General features: G+C 37.3%; 1 protein-coding gene across 2 annotated transcripts in view; it reads right to left on the bottom strand.

Moving 5' to 3' along the window:
• Positions 1-3,991: 3,991 nt before the first annotated feature.
• Positions 3,992-26,192, bottom strand: part of ALS2 (alsin Rho guanine nucleotide exchange factor ALS2) — a 43,731-nt gene continuing 21,530 nt past the window's right edge. For both annotated transcript variants that reach the window (XM_067298843.1, XM_067298844.1), the window contains 22 exons: positions 24,984-25,146; positions 24,094-24,225; positions 23,723-23,851; positions 23,267-23,337; positions 22,800-22,866; positions 22,315-22,517; positions 22,101-22,166; positions 20,155-20,253; positions 19,464-19,628; positions 17,324-17,435; positions 16,850-16,927; positions 16,602-16,735; positions 14,260-14,427; positions 13,168-13,285; positions 12,387-12,544; positions 11,533-11,655; positions 10,593-10,769; positions 10,172-10,217; positions 8,009-8,070; positions 7,125-7,274; positions 6,730-6,826; positions 3,992-5,324 (listed from right to left, as the gene is read on the bottom strand). In XM_067298843.1, the coding sequence (XP_067154944.1) occupies positions 5,286-5,324; positions 6,730-6,826; positions 7,125-7,274; positions 8,009-8,070; positions 10,172-10,217; positions 10,593-10,769; positions 11,533-11,655; positions 12,387-12,544; positions 13,168-13,285; positions 14,260-14,427; positions 16,602-16,735; positions 16,850-16,927; positions 17,324-17,435; positions 19,464-19,628; positions 20,155-20,253; positions 22,101-22,166; positions 22,315-22,517; positions 22,800-22,866; positions 23,267-23,337; positions 23,723-23,851; positions 24,094-24,225; positions 24,984-25,146 (2,557 nt within the window). In that variant the 3' untranslated portion in view covers positions 3,992-5,285. The remainder of the gene's footprint in view (positions 5,325-6,729; positions 6,827-7,124; positions 7,275-8,008; positions 8,071-10,171; positions 10,218-10,592; positions 10,770-11,532; positions 11,656-12,386; positions 12,545-13,167; positions 13,286-14,259; positions 14,428-16,601; positions 16,736-16,849; positions 16,928-17,323; positions 17,436-19,463; positions 19,629-20,154; positions 20,254-22,100; positions 22,167-22,314; positions 22,518-22,799; positions 22,867-23,266; positions 23,338-23,722; positions 23,852-24,093; positions 24,226-24,983; positions 25,147-26,192) is intronic.

Below are 26,192 nucleotides of genomic sequence, written 5' to 3'. Positions count from 1 at the left end.
TTATCCCAGATCTGGGCAATGAGACCTACTTTCTTCAGTGGCAAAATATGAAATTCCTTGAACTTATTTACCTGACAGTCTACAAGGTCTTACTGATACAAGCCTGGAGTTCCAAGGGAGCCTAAGGCCTGCTCTTACTCAAATAAATACAGTTTTCAGAATCATCTTAAAATAGACTATTTTGGACTCTGGGAAACTTTTAAAGGGGACAAACACCATTGACCCTGACATTCATAACATCAGCCCCCCTGATCTTGTAAGCTTCTTTGGTTAAGATGCTTGATAAGGTTATCAGGCACTTTTAACAAGGCAAGCTATTCATATAATCAAATTTGTCAAAAAGTAACAGTTTGGCATACTGAAGACTACCAATTAGCTTGAGGGCAGGGAACACCCTGAGAAAGCTTTCATTGTAAATAAGCCACTACAAATCAGTAAACTGAGTATGCAAGCAATGAAGGATAAAAGATATTCAGCATCTTTCTAATGACATGTCCTATTCAGGACTTGTGTTCTGTGTTAAATGAACTTAAGCTAGTCTCATGACTGGACTAGATCAGTCTCCTCTTTTAGCCAGTGTGAAAGACATCTTGCCTTTGTATATTGACCTGTGTTTTAATTAAAAAAGCATCCCTAAATATAAGTGGAGTAACTTGACACTTATTTTAAGCAAAGGCTGAGATCTGTCCTTTGAAAACATACATCCTTATCCTGGCCCAAGAGCCACTTATGGCAAGTCTGAGGTGGCACACAGGTTAAAAACACTGAATAAGTCTTACATTGATGTAAGTCACTGTGTGAGCATTAGACAGCCACACCTACATATGTAAGGCTGCTGATGCAACAAAATATGCTATTACCATTTGCAATCAGATATATTTAATTATATGATTCATTCCACCTCTCACTAAAGCACAATCCTATAGCTCCCCTGGGGATGCCAATATCTTGTTTGCATGGGGGTAATGCCACTTACATGTTGCTTCCTAAAATAACAACATTCAGAAAAGAATACGTGTATGCACCAAACTGGAGTTATGTGAAGTGGCCAGCATTACTGCCTTACCCTCCATTTTTTTACTTCCAGCTGTTTACTGCCTACTGCTGGGGCTTTCAAAAAACAAAACTGACACCATTAGCCATATAGCTGGTTTGTAAACAATGTGCTAAGTATTTCAATACAGAAAGGGTTTGTTTTACAGTCCCACATCAGTCACCTATCTTTCTTCTAGGTTATCCCTCACCATACAAGAGCAGTCAGTTTCCTAAATTGCTTCCAACAGGAGCAGTTAGAAAAAAGAATCTAGCTTTAGCAAAATGAGTCAATAATGCATAGAATCTGGCATTCAAGTCAGAGTACTTTGTGAAGATTAGGAGTAAGGAAAGAAATTCCTTTTAGCTTCCACTCCCCATTCATACGCATCTCTAATATTTAGAGAATGGGAATTAAACAGACATCACAAATTTAATCAGGGTTGCTGTAACTATGAAAAACTAATTTCAATTGCATGGGGGAAACACATCTGTGGAGTACAATGGTTTCACTATAGCACATATTGTCTTACCTGCAAATACTGCAGAACACACCATGTTCAGCTCACAGAGAATTTCCAGTGGAAAAGAATATTTGTAGGATGTTAGCAGAGCAAGTAACCTCACTGCCCTAGCTAATCTACGGGCATCCCTTCCTTTCTAATCCGCAGAAACCTAACCTTAGAACCACTCATTACCAGGGAGAAGAGAATAAATCCCCTTAACCCTTTTCTTGCTTAAAAAGCCTACTTTAAGTTGTCTCTCACTCAAGCAGCTTGTTATTCTCAAGAACTTTCCCAGGCAATAGGACACTTAGCTCTTAGGGTCTCTCTTCAATTACCAAGCCTGCAATTAAGACAAGTATATGTAATATTGTAACCTCTTCTTCTGTTGCTGGTTACAGAATTTCTGCTACAGCATAAGAAATACCTGGCTTTCAATTTAGGGTGGGGAAGGGGGGATGGATTTATGATACAGTAAGAGAGATAGAAGTCCTGCAGGTTGACTCATTTCTTGGTTAGCTACAGAAACACATAGTCAAGCTGCCCTGCACTGATTTCCAAATGCATCACAGCCCACATGTAGGCTGTAAAGTGGAATCTGTGTCAGAAGCACATTTAATCCTAGGATTCTCTTCGGCTAATAAATGAGCTATATAGCAGAAAGACCAAAAATAATCCAACCCAGGTGGTCTGTTTCCATTAACCAGCAAGTTAAATTCATATGCTATATCACTGCTTTTTATAAGAGGTTGTGTATATAAAAAGGCAGATTTGTTTTATTTTTTAGTTCTCAACTTTGTATCATTCAACCTGAAGTTAAATAAATATTAAAAAATAGGAAGTTTTAAAATGCAGAATTTCCTAAGTGACAGTGTCCATACAGATGAAAATTTACATGAGGCATAAACTTTAGAATTTTGGATAACATCTGCTAAAAATGCCGAATTTCATGAACTGCCACATTATGTACGGCAGTCACCATTCAAATTTCTAAGTGTAGGCTAGAAAAAGTCAGATAGAAACATCGGCTTTAAAAGATCATAAACACAGAAACAGAAAATCCCATGATGAGTAGACAAAGCTAATACTAACTTGTCACCACAGTAAGGAAAGGAAAAAAAGGACTCCAAGTAGATAAATCACTTCCAAATTGGCATCTATCATGGTAAAAGACTCGCACACATCCCCTCACTATTCTTTGTCCCCTTCCCTAAAACAACAACAAAAAAATCTTCTCTGCACTCTCTCTCAGGGTAATCAAGAACTATTAATAAAAAAAAAAAGTTTGGGGACCTGCAGGTTCAACAGGGGGAAGTTTTGTTTCTAATGTTATACAAAACTGCAATAGCTTGTTTTGTAGCTATTTTAAGGAATCAATATTGACAATTCATAAATCTGAAGAAACATTACACACTGACCTGTTCTACATGACAGTTACCCTGCATACCCTTAAAGCATCAAGAGCATCAAGAAAACATGATCTTACTGTCTCCAATGCACAATACATATTCTGCTTCAACCTTGTTTTTAAAAGGTTAATAGGGGGGTTTTAAGCTTACAGGTAAACGGCTGCCTGTCAGAATGTGTTTTTTTTCCCCTCAATATGAGACAAAAACTACAACAAGTGCTATGCTCCCTCAGTCTTCATGATCTGAAGTTTCTTTGCTGCAGTACTCCCTTTGGCACTCTCCTGGATAAATAACAATATTAGAAACATCTGAAAGAATGCTGATATCTTGGCTAAACAGAGCATGTATTCTGGGTCCACCAGTATGTATAATTTTCATGCTGTATACACATTTTGACTTACTGTACAATTTATTTGGATTTTCTCTACTTACATATTTTTCCTTTTTGTCCCTTAAGGTCCATGCATTAGTCTTCCAAAACAAAACCAGACTCTGGGTTTGTTTTGTTTTGTTTTCAGTTTTACTTATAAAAGATCAAGAAAGTCTCTCCTCAGCATCCTGTTTAAAGATTGGGCAAATACATTTAAGTATCCATTAATCTTGTATTTGCAAATAAAACATTATAATGAAACATTGTAACTGTTCACAAACAACAACCCGTCTATTCAATTGGCTACATATATTTAAGAGGAATATTCACAGCAGACAAAAAAGAGCCTGAGTTTCTGTTAAAGTCAACTTTTACTGCTATTTTCAAGAAGAGTCTCAGCCTTCTTCTCCAAATGCTCATGCCTTATACAAATTTTTGAAAGAAAATATCCTTTCCTAACAGGAATAGTTTGCAAAAAAAACCAAAGCTGGTGCAGTACCCATCGCCACTTTTTCTGCTTTAATTTATTTGCATAGAAGAAATATATGATGGTCTAAAACAACGGTTGTCTTTCATGCAAGAACTCTAACCAAACGTGTTCTGCTCACAATGAAATATTTGTGAACAGTCTTGCCAGAATTGCTTTCTCCCCTTCTCTAATGAAATTAAAAATAATCTCAGAAAGAACAATTTTTTACTTTATTATGAAAATTGCTACATTACAGTCACTGTTCCCAACAGTATTTTGACATATGCTTTTTTTAAACCATTTAAGTGCCAATACACAAGCCATGATTATTTTTTCAAAATATGATTAGCGTTATCTATGGTAATTTGAGATAACTTAAGCCATTGCAACATTCCAGAATCCCCCTGCCTTTTTTTTGTGTGTCAGCCATGGTAAAGAACAGCATCTACAATACCCAAGTTATCCACTAGTGTTACTGGTATAAATAAACTTAACCATAAACGACAGAAGAACAAACACACACATACATGAAAATCCCACACTGAAACTACTTGTTCTCTGTATCTTCAAAAAGGCAATGTGGGAGTTTTTCTTTCTGACATGTAAGTAACTAGCAAGTTACAGGCAAAAGTCTCAAACTTAATCCTTTGTCAGTTTGTTGAAAAGCATGTTCCCATTTTCCTATCACATGGGACTTTCTTCTTTTCTGAAGAAAGTGTTTATCCTTGGATCTCAGGGTAACGAAGCTGAGCACACTACAGATTTCAAGTATTTAATTCAGTGCCAAAATATGAACTAGTCAGTGCCTTTTGTTTTTTTCATAAACAGAAAGAGTAGTGAGTGCCTACATATTTATAATTCCAGTAAATAGGGAAGCCTGTAACAGTGTGATTATTTCCACAATAGCACATTATAACACTGCTTTCAGCAGTTCTGTTCAGCAGAAGATGCCTCAAAACCTTTACAGCAAAACACACTATAGGCTACCCAATATAAATACTAACATTTTTATCTTTTAACAAACATATATAGTAATAGCTGAATTCAGGAAGACTGAATGGTTCTGTGGTGCAATTCATTCTCTTTAAACGTCCCTGTCGACAAACCAGGACTAATAAAAACAAACCTACTATTTTAGAAGCTACGTGGCCCAGACTTTCACATGTATTCTATGTAGATGCCATGCCTTTTGAAGTACTGTTAATTTAAAAGGAATAAATAATTTTTCTGTTAGAGTAGGAAGTAATTTCTTCTTGGAAAGTGCTTGGCAAACCAAATTCCATTATCGCTATCTTCATCACCTCTTCATAGCTAGTCTCCGGCTGCAATTTTCCGATCTTAAATTGAAAGTTCAGAAGTAAAAACAGTATGTTCATCTGTAACAGAACATCTGTAACTTCAGAGTATTTTCCTGTTTTTAGTCCCATTTCAGGGAAGAAAGTGAGTATTAATGAAGTTCCACTCAGTAGATTATCCCACAGAGCCAGGTTGTAAATGATGGTCTAAGTAAGTTTTTCATGTTGAATCTGGTAGTAACATGCCTGAATTAAAACAAAGTTCAGTTTAGCATATATGCCAGCTTTAAGGAAGCTGATAAAGCACTGTACACACATACTGAGCTTTTTTTCTATCCAAGAAAATAGAGGACTAGGCTTTCCACAAGCAGTGATGATACAGTGACACTGCAACACATGAGAATCTTCTGATATGTAAACAAACAAACAAAAAAACCCAGGAGCTTTCAATTACAAATTATGTCCAGCTCTTCATGAAGTGAGATAGCACAATTTGGGACTCCAAATACTGGCAAAATGTACATTTTCTTGCTCACAAGTCTGTCTTTGCCCTTTGATAGAAGGACTCAAAAATGAAAATATTTTCTCACAGAACAAGGAAGCAAGAATTAACATAAGGGTTTCAAAAGCACTCTGATACTAAAAAGCAAAGACTTCTATCACCTAGATAAATACTCTGACCATAACTTTCACAGCTGACCTGCTGCTGATAGCTATTCACTTCTCAATGCTAATTCCACATGACTTGGGTCAGCAGTGGCCAAGAAACTTAATATAAATGTTTCAGGAAATATTTGTACTCAGACAAAATAAGATTCAGCTCTTGCTAAATAGATTCTTTGAGAAAGTTCAATCAACTCAAACCTTCCCTTCTTGTAACATAATAAAAACAACAGGTGGGGATAAAAGCTCTAAACCCAAATACATCCCCAGTTTGCACAGACCAAAAAAACTAATCACATTCTCCTAGAAGCTCAGCTTGAGATTTTTACTTAAAGCATTTTCAGATTAATATCTCCCTTGCTCCTGCCCCCCTCAAAAAAATAAAAAATGAAAACAAAAACACCACAACCGACTTGTCTAAACCCACTTTTCTGGAATAGTTTTGATGAAACAAGACAAACCACTACCGTTATAGAGGTCTTTGGTGTACAATGGGATATTCACCTAAACAGAGATGTCTCTCTCCCTTTTCCCATAATTAGGAAGATACTAACTAGAATATAGAGATTGATAAAGGAATCTGATTTTTTTGACAAAATGGAATTCTTGATGCATCTTGATGTAATGTCAGACAAACATCATTAGGACGGTTAATCTTAACAGAAGCACTTCATCCCAATTTTTATGAAGGGAATAAGGTTTGTTAAGTTACAGGGGAAAGACAAGCGAGCACAGCAAAATAGTCAACAGCCACCAGCATTACCTTTAAGTACATTTACATATTGCATCATTTTATTAGTGGTTGCGGTAAATGTTAGGCTCTCCTAAGCTCTAAGTTAAGTTTTCTTGCCCATAATAACGAAAAACCTTGATGAAAAATGTCAAGGAAGTTATAACTTAATGTTTGTACAATTGTCCTAAGCTGATCATTATTGCCTTAAGTTGATGAATTCTGAAAGTTTTTATAAACCCTGAATAATTCTCATACCTTCAAGGTAGTGAACATGATGCCTTGTTCCCCATGCTGAAGATAAGGATCCATCAGGTCTTCAATTAAGTGTACTTCAGACCCCAAATTCCTTATCCTGTCACATGTGAAAGAGGAAAAGAATAGGGTGAAAAAAAGACACCACTAAAAATTTTTTTTTTAAATGCTCTGCACAAACCATGCTTTTTCCTAATCTCATTCTGAGGTTAGAATCATTTTAGTTTTAACTCTTTAAAATTCATTCAGCCCAAAGCAAACAGCCAAAATGGAAAATTTACAGAGTTACAAAAAGCTAAAAATGAGTCTTATAATGAGAATTAGGAAAGCTTAATACAGGCATAAGTACCCATACTGCCTATGCCCAACTTATGTATGATGCTACTCTTAATGCCTACCTGGCTCGTAGCACCACATAGAGAAAAACAGGAAATAAGTCATCCATAGACCACAGAAAATCTTCCTGAAGAGTCTCAAGTACATTCTGAGAGATCTCTTCAAAAGTTTGCTGGATCACCTTCAATTTGTCAGCTGGGGTAAAGGTGGTACTATTTGGAGAGCAAATAATAAAAAAAGTAAAAGTAAAAAAAAGGGTAATACTGAGAAGTTATGTATTTGCTTCTACATTAAGATGACAATCTGCTAGTTAGTGTTTTACTTTCTACCTCCCCCTCCCCTCCCCCGCAAGAAGATAAGCCCACAGATCATTCATCTCACAGTAGTCATTGCTGCCAAAGCTGTGTAGCACCCCAAGCTATAATTGCTGGATCAAGGATCTTATTTTTATCTGCACTGCTGCAAACAAAACAGCCTTCACAGCCTTACACCATTTTTACACATTGATTTGGTGGTGGGGTGGGGGGGAGGCCCTTCTAAAATCCTTTTAATTTCCACTTAAGTTCTTACAGCAGAATTCCTTATGTCAGCTAACAGACACAGAAAAGCCTCCCATAAATAGGTCTTTTTGCCTTAACTCTTTAAAAAAAAAATTCACATGCCAATTTGATTAGATATCCTCTCACTTTTGATTCTAAATGGCGTCCTCTGTACGTGCCTCAAACTGTCCCATTTATGAGGCTATACTTGTTTGCTCATTGGGAGAATTTGCCATCATTTCCAGTAGGAACTCCTAAACTTCTAGCTGATCTCTCTTATCAAAATGAATGAGGGGAAAAAAACCCACAACAAAAAAACCCCAAACAAGTAAAGAATCACAGTCAACTAAATTAGACAAATACCACTGTAGCAGGAAAATACTAAAAGACACACTTCAGAGAATTACCTGATTTGCTGTAAACATTCAACTGCAGAGGCAAAGCAAGCATCTTTTGTATTTGGTGATACCTATGGGATCAAGAGAAGTTCTATCAATCAGGTTTAGCAACTTTCCAAAAAACACTGCAAAACAAGAAAACCCGAATCCCAAAGACTATTCAGGACAGGAAAAAAACCTGCAGCTACTGTAGCACTGGCATAAGCGACCCCCCACACACATACCCCCGGTTTCTAGTGCATCTAGGAGCTAAAACCATCCAAAATATCTGCCTATATATAATTTGTAAGAGTTTTGTTTAAAATTCAGAAAATGCTGTACTGAATACATCAGTATGCTGAGTCAGTTGTTTGTTTTCAGATACCTTCCAAGTCAAGGAAGATGGAGAACCACTGGAGCCTAGAGAAGCCAGACCAGTCAGTACTCAACATGGACTCAGGTTTGGAGCAAACAGAAAAGAACCAATACAAATGTTAGCTCTTACCATGCAACTGAGCCTAAGTCTTTCTGGATGGGGGAGGGAGAGAATGGATGGATAGATGCAAAAAGACCAAGAGAAATTCACAGAAATGAGAAAATTTGACAGGGGAGAGAAGCAGACAAATATGCTGTCTCAGCTACAAAAATCCTGTTCAATTGAAGGATGACCCAGCAAAGAAGGTAAATGGCTGTGTAAAACATCCCATACGGCATAATTCAGAGAAGTCACATGCCACATATTACCTCAGTGGAAGGGCTCTACTCTATAACCAAAAAAAGTCCAAATGGTGAAAAACTCAAACAGCTAGAAGGATTTTACCCAGTACCTAAAAACACAAAAAATCTGAAGTAACTCAAAAAAGATGTTACTGCTGCAATTTGGAACATTTAAAGTCTGACTGGAAGTTTGCACCATGTCTTCTTAAATGAAGACATGCTGAAGTGTCCTAACGCTTATGATCTGGGAAAGCAGGGATACATCCCGCTGAGAACCTGTAGCCTCAGGGAGATCACTCTTGGCTTGGGTTATTGTTACAAACCTGTAACATTTTGTCTCTTTTAAGGAATATCGGACTGCCTGTGTCCGGCAGCAGACCAAACTGGTCAGAATAAGCATCTTCAGGGTGAGAGAAGCTTCAGAGGACACAGACCCAGCACAGAGACTGTTGAGCAACTATCTGGAAGAGCTTTTCCAGGGCTGTGGAACACGCACAAAAAACAAACCAATCCCCAAAAAACAAAACGAAAACACCTCTACCACACATGCCAGAAGAACTGAAGAAATGCTGAACTGCTCAAAGAGAACAAAGTCCTCTATTAAGCCAGAGCAGTTCTGTGTGAGCATATATTCACACTGCATTCACCAGAAGCCTTTAACCCTGCTCTCAAAAGACTAAATTCTGGGGCAAAACAGCTCAGCTGCTCTCTCAGATTGCAGGTCAGAATACCAAGCAAATTAATTATTTTGCAAGTGTCTGAGGTACAAAGATTTGTTTACAATGAATACACATTAAAAACAGCAAGCACTGATAAAAGCCATGCTTCCAATCATTACAGACTTTGCCCAAGCCACAGTAATAAGTAAGAGGTAATCTGAAGGTAAGAGGATCTAAAGGACCATAAAAAAATGAAAATTTCAAATAAGAATAGTATCTAACATTATTAATAGTAGACAATTTAAAGTACCCAGCAAAAATCGTTAAAAGTTATGATTACTAAACCATTATCACTGGAGCAGAGACTGGGTACTATAGTACTACTACTGTTCAAGACCATTGTTCAGCCACTTTTAGCATGATGATGATAAAGAATAAAAATAGTACATTTCTCTTAATCAGAAAGTGTACCATGGTGCAACTCTCCTGATCAAACTTCTTGAGAATTACCTTGGTAGATGTTTATTTTCACACTTTCTCATAATTGTAGACCAAGCAAAATGGTTACAGACTTCTTTTTAATTTATTACTAGACTAACAGCATACAGAATGAGTCAATGACAAAAGCTGGAATGACAGCTATTGTAAGAGATAACTAGTTTTTAAGTAGCAGAAAAATTTTAAGGAAGCAAAGCAGCATAGCATCTCTTCAGCAAAACCCTGTTCAAAAAAATTCCTATATTACTACTTCAGGCTTTCAAGCTTCTGAAAAGAAGCACTCAGTAAAGTACACTAAGTCAAGGCCCAATGAACATACCTTTCTAATCTCTCCAAGGATGGATACAGTTCCTGGCCAAAATTTCCTGCAAGAAACCCAACATCTTATATTGAGAGAACAGAGATCGTACTATTCTTAAAGCATTATTCACCTTACAAAATTAACTGATCATCATGTTCTGCTAAGATAGAACAATTCTTACCACAGGATCAACTGCATCTAGCACAAATAGCTAAAAGATAGCGTAATTTGAAATGTCTCCCTTAGGATCTGTAGTGATACTGATTTTTTTCTTCTGTTCTTTCTTTTTTTGATTCATTCTCTAAACCACATTAATTAGCATACAGTTTAGATGCATTTTAATTATCAAAGCATCCTAGGGATTCATTTTTTTAGACATGCTTTTTATAATTATGTGCCATAATCTTTAACTTCTGTTTTATTGTTGAAGCATACTCACGCCTGCACCCCAAGAAAACTTAGAAGAGCTGTATCAGTTTGTTTGTTTAGACGTAAAACACATTCCCAGTAAACATCTTCCTCACGCTCATTGTTTAAGGCATACAACATAAACAGAGGAGGGTAGAGTCGTGGCAGTAACACAGGGAGCAGTAAGCCAAAACTGGTTACAACATAGCTGTTAAAAAAATAAATAAATAAAAGTTAAAAGCCTTAACCATTTACACAAGTGGAATTAAGATCAATGATTGGAACACATCTTTAATTTATTATTAGTACATTCTGTCAGTGAAAAAAATAATAAAATAAGTACAAAATCAATCAAGTATTATCTGTGTTAAGACATATTTAGGAATAACAACTTTTATTGATACGTTCCAGATAAGAGTTTTTAAAATGGAGCACTGGTTTTCTGACCAGTATAATGTAAAAGTTGCATATTATATTAAAGTTCAAGTCTAACCTGCATCTTCAAGCTAATCAAGGTTGGACAGTTAGCCTTCACTCTGAGCCACTCTATTGATATCCGAGCTTTTCCTCCAGAGCATAAACTAGAAGACAGGCTAAAACCCCAGAAGTTACCTAACCTAGCACCACATACACATGCTAGGCTTCATAAAGTCAGTAGATGCTTGGCACAAAGCTGTCACGTTAATAGGGAAAGCTGAACTCAGGGTGCCTACTAAAACCATCTGCAAACCATTGAAAAGCAAGCCTGGGTTTAAGTACAGAAACATTGCACAGAACAGTACAGGCAAAGGGATGAAATGCTCACTGCAATCATCACATGGAAGTTTGCTTATCAGAATCTGTCATCAAAACAAAAGAGGAAAAAAAAAATCTGATAATAACTTTTACCCTAACAAAGAGGAATTCTGAGAAAGAACCCTGAACAGAAATAAAAGGAAGTCTTCATTAGTTCAGTTTTCTCCTCTATTTACCCTGGTTCAGGAGATTCTGATCTGGAATCAGATTTCCCACTGCAGAATGATCGCCTTCCCTTTGTCTCTGTCACCAGAAATGGAATTGTGCTGCCCTCTTCTGGAAGGTCAGGAAACAAGAACCTAAATGGCAACACACACGATAAAACACGATTTCATTTCAAAAAGTTTCCACAGATCACTGCGATTCAGAAGACAGGATTGGACTGGAGATAAAAGTCAGCATAAATAATACATCGTGGAATAAGACAGCATAGACAATAGATGTAGAGTACAATCTACTTGGGATAGAACTCATAAAGGCAATACCTTCCATTGTCAAAGATACATTTTCTACCCTGACATCATCTCCCTCCAGAGGAGGCTTCTGATGGCTGCTAACTAGGATCCTGCCAGTGTGAAAGCAGAAGTATGCCAATGAAAGCTGTAATTGCTCTCAAGAATCTAAGCAAACACTTCCTATCAACATGGATGAGGCAGAAAGAACTCTAACAGAGTACACTCTGGTTCCCTGTCTGCACTATATCCTTCTATATCCTTTGAAAATTGCCTTTACACAACATGTAAATCCAGAGACGCTAGGTTGGAAACCCACATTCAAGATGAGCTCCCTATAGTCATATTTTATAGTATTATGTAGGATGTGATTCACTCTGGTGAAGATTTTAATATTTTTTTTTATTTTGACATAGAATGCTCAAGAGTGCTTAAAAAGGTAAAGAAATATAATCAACCCCAAAACAGAGTAAAGATGCTGGCACATTTTGACTACATAAACACTAAGCAGTTTCAGTGAGTCAAGTATCTTTAATGATCCAACCACAGTTTGATGTGAAAATTTAGAGTATTATTACCTAACCAATTGGAAGATGCGTTTGAGGTAGGACTTTATCTCTCTTACAGCCTCCTGCAGTAACCGTCGATTAGCTCCTACTCCAACATAGGTCATTCTGTAGACAGCTACTAGTGTCTCCACCAGCTTCCCCAAAGGATGGAGAGGGGTATCACAAGCCTGAGGTGAAAGATATTCAATGGCCAGATAGGTCAATGCCAGGCAAATTAAAGAAGGGGGAAGAAAAAAAAAAAAAAAAAAAGATTTCAGGAGAGACAGGTCAGTGGTTCAACAACAGACATGAAAACCAATTATTACAAATACATCATGCAATTCAGTTAATTTTATCAAATTGCTGATTTGGATTGTGAAATTTATATGGTATTAACTGAAGAGTATGCAAGCAATACAAGAACTTGTGCTACTACTTGGACAATTCATCTGTCCAGTTCTGTTAAAAAATAACATGCAATAATCAGCAAGTACTTTAAAATGCTCTGCTGGGATCCAATGCAGAAGTAACAAAACAGCAACTAAGCAAAAATCTGTATTAAGGAAATATCCATTAGGTAAATAATGATTTTAGTGGGTCAGGCTCTATATGAAAGAGTTCAGTCTTACTTATGGATTGATAAATTCAAGTAATCGGGAAGTTATGAGCAAAAATGAACGAACTCAGCTTGGACTATAAATATGAAATATGGAAGGGATTCAAAAAAGATATTACACAAGTATAACAACTCAAGTGAGTTCAAAATCATGTCTTATCAACAAGCTATGTGAGCATTAGATAGTCACAATACCTTTATCAAATATTTTTTGATATTTTCATATTTTTCCAGGGTGAAGGCACCAATGTGCTGTGGAATAAACTCCAAACTTTCCAGTGTCTGAGTATGTGAACGACTCAATAATTCTGGGCTGCAGTTATACAAAGCACAAGGACATTGTATGTTATTCATCAGACACAGTAGGAACAAATGTGAAGATAAGCATAGAAGCTACCTCAAGAAAATTATGAGCCTTAAAGGAAAGATGGGGGGGGGGGGGGAAACACACAGGAAACAATTCAATCCACCTCTTCTACTAAACTTTCCAGTTCTGATATGATTCTTCAGTCTGAACTTCTTCATTCCTCCCAGATCTGTTGCAGAAAATGTCTTCATCATTACTTCAGCAGAACAGAAGCTGAAACAATACTGTGGAAATACTCACCCAGACTCATTTCAGCTCAAAACCCCAACCTTTACAAAGTCATGAACATGCAAAACATTATGCCCACCCTAAAAGACATGTAGGAACCATCAGGATCTTGTCACCATCCATTTCCTGTCACTCAGCAGGATCAGTTAAAGTCACATTATCATTTTTACTGTGGCTTTCTTGTTGTTAAAAGCTGACTTTCTGCATTAGTCCCCTGATCCTGCCTACTCTTATTCAAAACCAGCTTTCTCTTAATCTGCATATTCAGGTCTGCTGAATGAACCTTTTCTGCAACATCCTAAGCAGGCTTTCTGTATCCCTTTTTCTTGTTAAAGGCTTTTAAATCTCATGGGAAAGTTTATTTTCTAATGAACCTTTTCTTCCATCATTTAAGCTTTCAGAAATACAATTTCTCCCTTCCAAGTTTCTTTCCAAATTCTCCAGCTCCCTGTGCCATCCAATAGTCTTCATTTCACTGTATTTTCATGGTTTTCTGCACTGAATTGTATTATAGGGATCGAACATTTCCTTACCGGAAAGCTGGACACAGTGGCATACTTAAACAAGAAAAAAAAAATCTTCTAGCAATAATCAGCTAGCACCTCACTCATACCCACTACTTAATGTTTAACAGTGATTGTAACAACTAATCCTAATCTTCATCTTGGTGATTATGTTCTCTAGGAACCCACCTGTCTTTGTGTTGCCGTCGGTTAGTGGTCAGGGCCACCGCAATGTTGTCCCAAGCCTTCCATCTGTCCCCCTGGCCTGGGCTTTCACAACCCAGCTGGTTCCAGCATTCTTCAAATACAGCCTTCCACTTCTCATCAGGGGGAACTGCCAGGATCCCAAGTTTCCGCCTAATAAAGTCACCAGTTACTCCTTCAAATCAAACAGTCTTGGAACAACAGATTCAGCTGTGAAAGCTACCCATGTCTAATGTCAGTCTAACATATCATACTATCTTACCAAATGCTACTATACCTAATGCTCTTTATTGTGAGGTATTGGACTAAGTTTATCACTAAAAATGAACCTAAACACTGCTATCTAATGAATGACTTGACTTTCAACACCTTTTAAGAACTTACAAGGCTTATATTTATCTTTAAATTTTTCTTTTTCCTTGCCAAGGAACAGCCTCAAAGTGTGCATTTATCTATGTACCAGATTATAATGTTACAAGATTAAGATGCTTCCATTACCTACATGTGGGAACAATTGTGAACCTTATTACACTAGACACAAGTCAATCTGACTCTCTAGCAGCCTTCCAGGAAATAGTTTGTTCTAAACGGGAAAAGCACTGCTTTGATTTCCAAGGAAACAGGACATACTGCAGTTGACTGGGCCTCCGGTCATCATGGGTATTCATTCAGATAGCTTAGGACACACTCACATAAGGACATAGTATAAAAATGTCCAAAATACTCCACTATCTTGGAATGTGCAAATAGCATAGCTATGCAGATAAACAGCAAGAATGGATATATAGCTTCTGGACTTAAAGTGATATCTACAGGTGTTGTTGCATCACATCTTCTAGAGTGTTGGTAAAGAGTAAAACCAGCTTGGGCATCTTTTCGCTGAGACACAATGCTCAGGGTAAAGATCCTCTATAGCCAAAGAGAAACTAAGAACTATTGCTCTCCATATGTACTGGGCATATCATGAAATCTAGGGCTTTAAAGTGCTTTCATAAAGCAAATAGATGCCGCCAACAGTTAACAGTTCTATCCAAATTTAGACTTAAATCAAGTGTCATAGAAACTGTCAGACCTTTCATTAATTTTTTTTTAAACCCTATTTGAGATGAGAACTAGTAACACTGATATTCCCCATGATTCTAGTTTCATACAGCAGAAAAAGTAGGCACTAACCCTTTTCACAAATTATACCAGAAGGTTTTCAACTTCAAGGGAGCCTGGAAAAGGTGAATGAAACCCTTATCTCACAAGCAATCTTCACAAATACATACATACATTTATTCATAGACTCCCTACTGGGGTATAAAACAGACAGCTGCTAAGGTTGCAAGTGTTCAGTTCAGCAGGGAGGCCTGCTTAACTTTGCATCCTGTTGTAGATGTCAGTGCTGTCAAAAGAAATCACCAGTGAATACTTCAGGAAGCATACTGAGAAATAAGCTAGGTAAAAACCTAAGTGTGTCTCCCATTTTAGTTTCTCTGAAATTTGAGAGTAAGCTTTAATGATATTGAATCCTGCACAACTATTACTACTTCTGAAGACCAGTATATAATACCACCAAATACTAGAATTTCATCTACAGCTATTTTAAGGTTAAACTTAAGATATCTTTGGGTAAAAGAAAATTTAATTATGACTTAAATGAAACAAATACAGTTTTTCAAAGATAACTAAGCAAACTGACCCAATACATCCTCTGTCCAGTACAAATAATTTTATGGATGCTTTTCAAAACTCTCTCTTCCAAAGTGTTAACAAACTCTTTCTTATAATTCAAGAGATTCTTCTGTGCTGTTTGAAACAGGTGTACTAAATAGCTAATTCTGTTCAAATGTATTCCTGCTGGTGTTATTACATGACTATTATTAAATGAATAGAAGTTACCAAGAGTAATTAATGGAAGACAGAGAGGTTTGTGATGGGTGATGGCCTTCATCACTCAAATGCAACTCAATCTTTCTCCCAACCTCAAAAGTCATTAGCAGCTATAAACAAGTTCCAAAAGCCAGTTCATTTAAATAAAAATCCGAGACTGCTACAGGACAGTACCAACATCTCAACTATCCTGTAATTCCATGCTATGCTATTTGTCCATTCAAGGAGTAATTAATGCTAGAACAGCTATATAGAAGGTGTGGTTTTTTTGTTTTTTTTTAAATCTTGTTTCTTAAGGGGGAGGGAAGAGGCATGAAAAAGGAACTCAGTGTTTTCAGAATCTCATTGGTTCTGTGGCAAAAATATTTTAACTGTTCGTTGAAAAAGATTGATAGGTATGTTCAGAGATATTACTGAGCCATATCAGAAATTATTTCTTATTCGCCACTCACAAGGCTTTAGGTTTGTCCTTTTCACTCTCATATAAGCTAGGTTTGAAGTAGGTTCCAGTGATTTTTATTCCAGATCCCCATTCTCCACTGAAGAGACCTTCAATATAATCTCCATTTGGCAAAGTCAGTGTTCCCTTGAGAGAAGATAATAAAATAAAAATTTGAGGGGGGGGGGGAAGGGAGAAAGGGGGGAGGGAGACAGAACTTGTTTAGACAGTAAGTTTCCAAATGAAAATTGTAATGCCAACCTTTCCACTCAGAGTCCAGTTATCTGCAAATTCCCCTTCATAGACTGTATCATCCTCTGAAAGCAGAATTCCAGTTCCCTAGAGAGAAAAAGGATGAACAACACAAAGTAGTAATTACAGTGAAAGACCACCAGACTGCAGATCTAAAGATACACTGAAATACCTGTTACTAGTTCTCAGCAAATATATATATAAAAAAATAAAAAATATATATATATAAAAATAAAAAATACATATATAAATAAATATATATATATATAAATAAAAAATATATATATTTTTAAAGCAACTTCTGTAGTAGTTCTGGTAAAATAGAGCAGGGATTATAAAGGCAATTTAAAGAAATAGGACAATAGAAGGTTAGAAGAATGGAAGTCTAGCATATACTGTTTGTGTTGCCACTCATCTAGCCCAGAAAGCCGCCACACTTAAGAGGACAAGTCACTACAGGATGAAGCCCAGCATTCAACTCACCATCATTTTGTTGGTGCTGAAGGCCCCTTCATAATACAGTCCAAACTGAGTAACTACAACACCATTTCCTTGGCAGAGATCATCTTGCCACATTCCCATATACTTTTCTCCTCTGAAGAATGAAGAAGGAATAATACAGTATAATTAGTCTATTACATTCGTATCCCTTCTTGCTTGGGCTTTACTGTGGTACTTGACCATAACACAAGTCATTAGGAAAAAGTTATACAGCACTTCTTTGAGTCTGTCAATCTAATTTCATTGACATAATGGAATAAAAGACAACTCTTTGCAACAGAATGAAAATATAATCCTTTCATGATTCCCTATATAAGGAAGGCCTACGTAGTTCCCAATGTCGTCACACCTGACCTTTTGAATGTACTATTAGAGCACAAAAATTATAAGGAAATAAGCCATCTTGTAGAAGGTTTCTGGGTAACTGCTGAACAAAGTTCATACCATAGAAACAGATTAGCCAATGAAAGGTTTCTCTTATGGAAACATCTAGCTCTTTCAGACTACTACTTAAAATTCTTTTGTTGCAAGTGTAAGTCCACAGAGATCAGGTTAGAGTGTTTGAAACTAAGCACAAGTCTCAAATCTTTTGAAACAACACATCTTTCCAGTTGTCCTGAAAAAGGACATGATGCTTCACCATTTAAGTAATAAACAAAACCAACCTACCATGGCCTTTTTTTGTTTGTTTTGAAAAGGAAATTAGTGACTTATTGAATAGAACTCTACCTATTATGGAGCATTTTGCTGTCAGTATGTGAGAAAAGTTAAGCATTTTTCATTGTAAAGAGAGTGAGCCCAGCAACAAGTCTAATTTAAGGGGTATCTTCGAGCCGTTCAGACCCATAACCTGATTCTGCATGCCAGCTACACAGGTCTCTATTCAGTGAGGGCTTCTTAAAGAGACCAGATGCAGCATATTCAGTTTCCAAGATGAAAATATGACAGTCCTGCTTGCTTAAATGACTAGTTTGCAATAGTGACAGAAAGTTATAACGGAGTTGCAGCAATTCCTTCTTTGGCTGGGCCAAAGAAAAAGACGTGAAGAAAATGAATCCTTAGGCAATGAACATGCATATACCCTACTCCTCTGAGGGTAGGAAAAAATACTATAACAGCTACTCACTCATATTTAAGTCAGGAATAGAAAGCAAATGCCACACTTGTTTTTAGCCTAAGATAAACTAAAGAGATGGAAGCTTTTCTGGCAGTCCAATCCCCTCCAGAATTGCTAAATGTAGTGGCAACTCGTTGGCACCTAAAACCCCCCACACACAACACAGATGTATGTGGTAGCATCTTTGCACTACAGTGCAAAAACAACCACCACCACATATCAAAACTAAATGCAAAATTGCGGTCAGAAAATACCCAGAGATGATACAATAGGTCTGGTTTGGAAAATATTTTTTCTCTCAAGGCTTCTTGCTATTCTCCTTTATAAATGGGCTTTCAGTTCAGTTAAACTTAAAACAGTTTCTTCAGCACCCACTGAAAGCTCTCTTTTAAGGAGAAATCAGCATTGAATTGGTGACTGAAAAGACAGACTGTATTTTTTTAGCTATGCTCAGGTAGCATCTACTATTTTGTGCAGTTCTGGTTCTTAAATCACCATTTCACTAATCTGCCCTGAGAGGAAGCAGCTTCCCCCCACCGCCAGAGTAAGTCAATGGGATGTCTGAACTTGAGCTGAAGTTTACCTAGTTCTTGTGTATTAGATCACTGAACAACTCAGTCTTATATGCCCGAGATGAGAAAATACTCCTCTCATGGCATTTGTAAGACATACACAGTATCCCCCAGTGAGATACCATATTCAGAGCCAGTTTTCAGGCAGGAGTATGACAGGAAAGCAAGGTGTTAAAAACAAAACAAAGAATCCCCATGCCCCTGAAGCAAAGCAAAACAAAAACACATTTACTCCAGGTGCAGTACTAAAAAGCAACCTCTAGACAGATTTAGATCATCACCTCCTTCAATCCAGAAAGACCAGTACAATACTAAATGAAGAAAAATGTAAGACACATATGCTACTGCACTACTATCAATCAAGTCCTTTCCTCCTATTTTTGCAATTGTACGTCATACCAGTGTTTGAGGACTTGAGCAACTAAAGCATTACCTTGTGATATCATCAAAAACTCCATAACCATTCTTCTTATCCATTGTCCACTGTCCAATGAACATACTGGGAGAGGAAGAGGTCAGCTTCCCACTGCGCAGTAGACCATGCCCATGCCGCATGTTATCCTGAAAACACCCTTCATACACCTCACCAGTAGCATAGCTTTAATGAAAGAGAGAGTAAGTAAAATTCCTACAATTTTTTTTTTTTTTTTTTTTTTTAATTCCAGATTAGGAATTACATTAAACCACACCTGGGCAGAAAACAGATTAAAAGCATATTTGGGATATAAACAAGCAAAGTCTTTTGATGCTTTGCTGATTTAAAAACACCTTCTCCCCAACAAGCAAGGCCATTAAGATGTTATACTCATCTCTCAAAAGAAAAGAATATCCTTGCTTATTGAAAGGTGGTAGCAACATTAGAATGGAGATTTGTAACAGACCACAGTGCAAGCATCGTTGTGAGCAATCATCCAAAAGGAATGCAGAAAATAAGCCAAGCTAACTATAATCACAGGTCTAGAAATGCAACAAGAAAGCTACATACAGGAGCTTGCTAAGTCAACAGCGTGCCAAACGATTAATGAAAATTCAGTGCTGAAATTTCAGGTTAGGTTCACATCCCCCTTAGATTCCATATTCCTCTTGCCTTCTGCAATCCGGGAATCACAAATTCTGTGCATTACCTGTAGACTCCATGCCCACACATCTTGCCCTCCTTCCAGTAACCCACGTAATGGTCATCCTTGTTCAATGCTTTGTTTGGCACTCTGTATTCACCATACCTGTCAATGCATGAGAACGGAACGCAAGCAGCTATAATACTAATCCATTCCATCAAAACAGAAACAGATACATACCACAAACCCATTCTGCGATCAGAATAGTCTATATTATTTTTAGTGCTTCTCTTCACCTACAACAGTTACAGATTCTATTATTTTTTATTTTTCAAAAAAGGGAAAGCAGGAATTTCAGTATCACTACATCAGTTGAGCATGTATTGCTTTTCTCCTCTTTGGTTTTGTCCTGTTATAAACTCTCCTCCCTCTCCTGAACTGCAGCGTTTTTCTCAGCTTTCAAAAGGCTAAAAGTCTTCTCACATCCTAAATCTGCTTCTATCTTGGTTGTCTTGCTGAGTTTAAAAAATTGTTGCTTTCTTCAAGTCTTGATAACTCAAATACACCTATATTCTGGGGAAAGACAAGAACATATATTGCTACAGAGAAAGTTAAAATAAAAAAGATTCTAGCTTCCAATTATGTTCAAACAGTGGCATAAAATTGCTCAGATTATCAGTATGCCAAGAAAGAATGACAAACACAACTTGTTTGTTTTAGTCTTCTGAAGAGACTAATCCACTGCTACACAGGTGCTCCTGAGAGCATGCCTACCCCACTAACACACTACTGTTGTGGAGCACTGAGACTATAGCACCCATGCCAAAATACAAGTATATGCATTTGATAATCCTAGTAATTACTGCTGAATACCAATCAGTTTGTTTATGCTAGGGAACTTTTTGTAAAGGTTTTGTCTCCAACAGCCCTTATAACATCACTGTTACTTACATTTATTATTAGTCACAAATGATCAAAGCTCTGATCTGGTTTATGGTTAGACATACGCCAATAGCTAAGCCACATTTTAAAAAGCTGTCTGTAGCCTGACCGCGTTTCAATTTCCCCTCCAACTGAATACTTAAAGATTATTGCTGGAAGCCAATAGGACTCCTCATATTTTTATATCCTTCCCAGTACAGACACATTTGTTCACAAGATTCATACAAAAATGCCTTTGGAAAAATGTTAAGCTCTTAGCCTCAATAATGCCCTAAGCAGACTTTTAGCAGTGAAATGCATGGATTAATTCAAGCTGTATAAAAAAAAATTAATTTGCTTTAAAACAATCTTTTCATTTCACAAGATAGCAACTTGTGAGTGTCTGGGACTCCAAGTCATCCTATTTTCAAAGTCCTCTATATTAGTTTATCTTAGTCAACAGGATCACATACCCTTATTTGTTTTCTTTCCATCATCCCAACCCTCAGCCTTCATTCTCAAGGTGTGTGTGTGTGTGGTTTTTTTTCACATGCATCTCCTTCTAATATTTTCAGAAAGGAGAATGTTAGGGAAGATGCATCACTACATTATAGGAAAGGCATTGCATTTTCCAGCAAGGTGAATAAAATACAGATACCGGACCTTTTGAAATAATAGTGGACACAGAGAAAGTTAATAGTTAACCTATAGAGAAAAATTGACTCTAGACTTTTTTTCAGGTTTCTCTGTTAGGAATTTACACCCTTCCTCCCCATTTTTCTCTCCTTGAAGGTTTTACCATTCCCTCCTTCTACTGTGCAGCTGATTAGCCAAGTTAATTTTAGTTTTTATGAAAGGGCAAATTTTTAGCAAGCAATAGAGTCTGTTGTGAAGGTGAATATACCTCTGGATAAAGTACAAATGTTTCTATCTGTATCTATATATATAGATGGATAGATATCTATATTTTGTTAATGTGCATAATGCTGATTCAATGAGACTTATTGCAAAACCTTTAATTAAAAGAACTTGTTTTCTCCTATAGTAAATTATATTTCTTGCCCTTTGTCTCTGCAAGTAGCAGATCTTACCCATCCTCCAGTCCAGTTCGGAAAGTCCCAGAGTACATTCTGCCATCTGCCCACTTAAGGATTCCTCTGGAAAATACGTAAAGCCATATATATATACACCAGTTAATCAGTTCACTTAGCACTTCACATATGCTTTCTGTGAGTAGATCTACTTCTTATTGATGCAGCAACCACTTAATTTTGTTTTTGAACCATGAAGTTCTAATATTTTTACCTGCCATGGGGTTTCCCCGAAAGCCATCTCCCATTATACATGGCATCCTTAAGTCGAGAGTCTTTATAGAAGGTGTATTTGGCACTACGAGAAATGGGAGGTTCCTGTCGTGGAATGTTCCCACCAGCTCCATGTAGAATTAAGTCTGAAGTCCCTCTAAGGGCCTGATCCACTGCTTGGCTTATTGCCCTCAACCACTTGGTCTGAAACAGAGCGTTTAATCACAGAATTTTGTTAACATCTGCCTTTGTATTCAATCTCACCTTTAAAGACAACTGCTATGATCTCCTTTGTGTTCCTCAGTACAGTATTATAAATTGTAACATTGCTACTGTCAAGCACAGGACCAAACAGCATACCAATCTGCAAAAAGACTTCATTCTTGGTTAATATTAGGCAGTGTTTCTCCCTGTTTGGTTTCAGGGTAGGAGAGAAAACTTTCATTCATATCACTGAAGCCATGCAAAATTTGTAGATACGCCTACCTTTTCCTGTGGTGTTGAAGAAAGAAGAACAAACTGTTCTTCTGGAGTTGTAATCTTCAAACCATTCCTACACAGAGAAAATAATCACATATTTTAATCTAGCGAAATTTCATCCCAGAAAAGGCAAGGTTCCTTAGAGCATGAATACTGTAGCTTCCCTCCCACACCCCAGGTAGCGTTCATTTTAGTATAAAGTCAGCAGTAAAAAGAACCAAAAATTACTACCCACTTCCCTCTTGCCTCCACTTTTTTTCCAGTGTTTATATGACTTTGTTTTTTTGTTTGTTTGTTTTTTAAGGCCTATAAATAAAACAAAAGCCTTCCGACACAAAAAAAAAAGGGGGGTAGATGTGATTGCATCCTATTCTGCTCCAAGTTTACAAAACTTGGCTCAGTTGGTCACACAACCCTCATCCTCCCCTCCCAAGACATCTGATTATTTCAGCACCACAAATAAGAATACTTACACATTGCCTGCTTCTTCTGAAACAGCCTCTACCCACAGTGTGGACAAGGGAAAAATATGGTGTGTCGAGAACTGTAAGCAAGGAGAGAGGGAGGGAGGGAGAAAGGAAACTTCACCAAATACAGATCCATGCTCTCCCACACCCCTCACTGCACTTTTCTCTAAACAATTTTTTCTTCTCTTCGAAGACTAAGGAAAATAGAGTATTACAGGTTCCTCCTATGCACCTTGCTCACAGAAGTAGCTAACAGAAACCATGCCAGCCACAGGGCAATAGCAAACAAATACCTGTTAATAGATCATTTCAATGTTATGTGGAACCATGAAAACATTATCACTTACGTGTTCAAACAACGCTGCAGTGAATGGTACAAAACCCTTCCCTTTGCTATATGAAAAACACGTGATGTTGTTTGAAGCAGAAAAAGCTTTTGCTCCAGGAAACAAGTAGCCTTACCTGAGCATGCACCAGAGCATCATTAAAGAGAATGAACCAGTTTACGGAGAATCTCCCAGCATGCTGTAGGGACAGCCCCCGATTGCTGCTTTCACAGATTAAACGACGCTCTGGCTTCCGCAAGGAATCCTACAGGTAGGGTTAAAAATAAAATCACAGATTTTTTTTTTTTTTTTTTTTTAAACCGATTTTGACTGAAGGTCAGTGCTGTCTTTCATAGTAAGGGTCAAACCTTTCTAAAGTTGGAGTACTACAGCAAGAACATTAAGAATGAAGAGTGCAACTGGGACAGTAGCATCAGTAGACACACATGGTATAATGCTAACAGCAAGCAATTCCAGCTGCTAATGGACTGATAAATATCATCATACCGTCATTTTCCCAGGAAAGGTCTTCCAGAAGCCCAGTGTGTATTCTGCTTCTTTCCTTTTTCTGCTAAGGTGGACAGCAAGGCTCTCATAACAAGAACTAGAATCCTGCAACTTTTGGTATTCTGGAGATGCCTATAAGGCATAAAGTAAAGACAGTCCTGAGAGAGTTTCTGAGGACATGTACCAACAACACTAACCAAGCTTCAATGCAACAGTCCATTTTCTTAAATCAGCACTGAATGTACAACAGCTCATCTGGTTAGATTAACACAGGAAGCCAAGTTATTTTCTTGGTCACATATCCTACTGGTGGGTTGGGTGTTACGAGAAAGGTACCCTGAACATTAAAGGCAATCATGTAAACATTTTATGTTAATAATTCTTCATCACTGGCAGCTTAACAAGCTGTAGCTGAAGAAACACTAATACTTTAAATGACTATATTGGGATGAATGATCAAGTAGCTATTGTTCCTAGTTAGTCATCTTTTCTTTCAAAAGAAAGAAATTATATATGCTTAACTGACAAAAGTCTACCCAATATTTATTCACTATTTTTAGTACAATACTAAAGCCAAGGATCACTATGCTAATGATGCCAGATGGAGTTGATGAACAGGCAAGCAAAATATATTTGCGATTAAGAGCTCAGACAAAAACAAGTTATGACAGGCTAACAAATTTCTGCCTGTCACATGATATGTGCAAGCGTGTGTAAGAACATGCAAGTAAATGTGTACGATCTTTCCCTCAAGCAAACATAAGTTTGAGGTAGCTTTGCTGCAGACTAAGCTACTTCTAATTACCTGGCACTTGCTGCACACAGTTAGTTCTGAGCTGTAAGTTTCACATGTATATTTATTCAGTTATAAATAACAAAAGACAGCTTACCACTTCAAAACATGTAGCAAGCTTTAGCAAAGTTCTAGCATAATTATGAAGTCGTCCAAATGGCATGAAAAACAGAGCATTTAGAACTTCCACTAGCTGGGTGTTTTCCTCATTCACCTCAGACAGTTTCTGTAACAGCTCCTGGTTTTTACTTAAGAAGTCTCTAAATGATGGGATCACGGGGGAACAGAAGGAGAAAAGAAGAAAAAGACAGTTCGACATAAGCGATGTTTTACATGCACAAGCAGGGATACTAGAAAAGAATGCCCTTTTTGGATTATAAATGAGTAAAAATTAAGGCAAATGCATGCTGCTCATTAATCTATTCCCAATTTTTAAGGAAGTACTATAATACAATCATGCAGCTCTCTGCCAACTGCAACACAGGACTTGTTTGTTAACTTCTACTCAAAGCTCAGTCATTAAATTGGTTGAAGAAAGTTGACTAGTTTTCCCCACTTGGAGAGTAACTAATTGCCTTTTTCCCCTTTAACACTTAGTCAAAGAGCTAAGACAGATGGAATGATTCCCCCATTTCTGTTAGAGTAAGTCAGAGTGAGTTTCTAACACTGTTGACAGATTCATATGAGATGGCCTAAAAGAATCTTAACTTCGCTTCAGTGCGCTTCCCTAAGTATATCCAAATCATCTCTTTCCCACCCCTGTTGTTCAAGGAAACTAAGCAGTTTTTCCCCTAACTAGAAAAATTACATCCTACCTCAAAGAAAGGCAGGAAATCTGTTCAATCCTCAGTCTGATTTCCAAGAGGGAGAACTAATCTAGTTCAGAGAAGAAGAGGGAAATGATTCTGAAGACAGTGTATTAGCACACAAAACCAGGAATTCTTCACTAAAAGGAAAACAAACCTATTTTTTCCCCTCTCCTTCATCATGTCTGTGTGCACACATGTGCTGGCATATATGACACACATTTGCATTAATACACATCCAGCTGAGAAGCATCAGAACTGCAAGCTACAAGAACCAAGTGAGGCTGAGAAAGCAAGCCCCAGGGACAAAAAAAACACCTTGGAGAATTGCTCAGCAGGGTCCCTAGGAGTTCTACATGATTAGTAAGATGCCATTTCACACATCAAACTCATGTACCTTGTCTAGGCCTGCTAATGAGATTTAAGAACTCTTGTTCAACAAGCATCAGGAACAAAGTCCTTTTTAGAGAGAAGACCATATTTCTTACTTGCAAATTTAA

The sequence above is a fragment of the Apteryx mantelli genome, chromosome 6, assembly GCF_036417845.1.
Source record: "Apteryx mantelli isolate bAptMan1 chromosome 6, bAptMan1.hap1, whole genome shotgun sequence".
Classification (NCBI taxonomy): domain Eukaryota; kingdom Metazoa; phylum Chordata; class Aves; order Apterygiformes; family Apterygidae; genus Apteryx; species Apteryx mantelli.
This window is presented reverse-complemented; position numbering and strand designations above follow the sequence as displayed.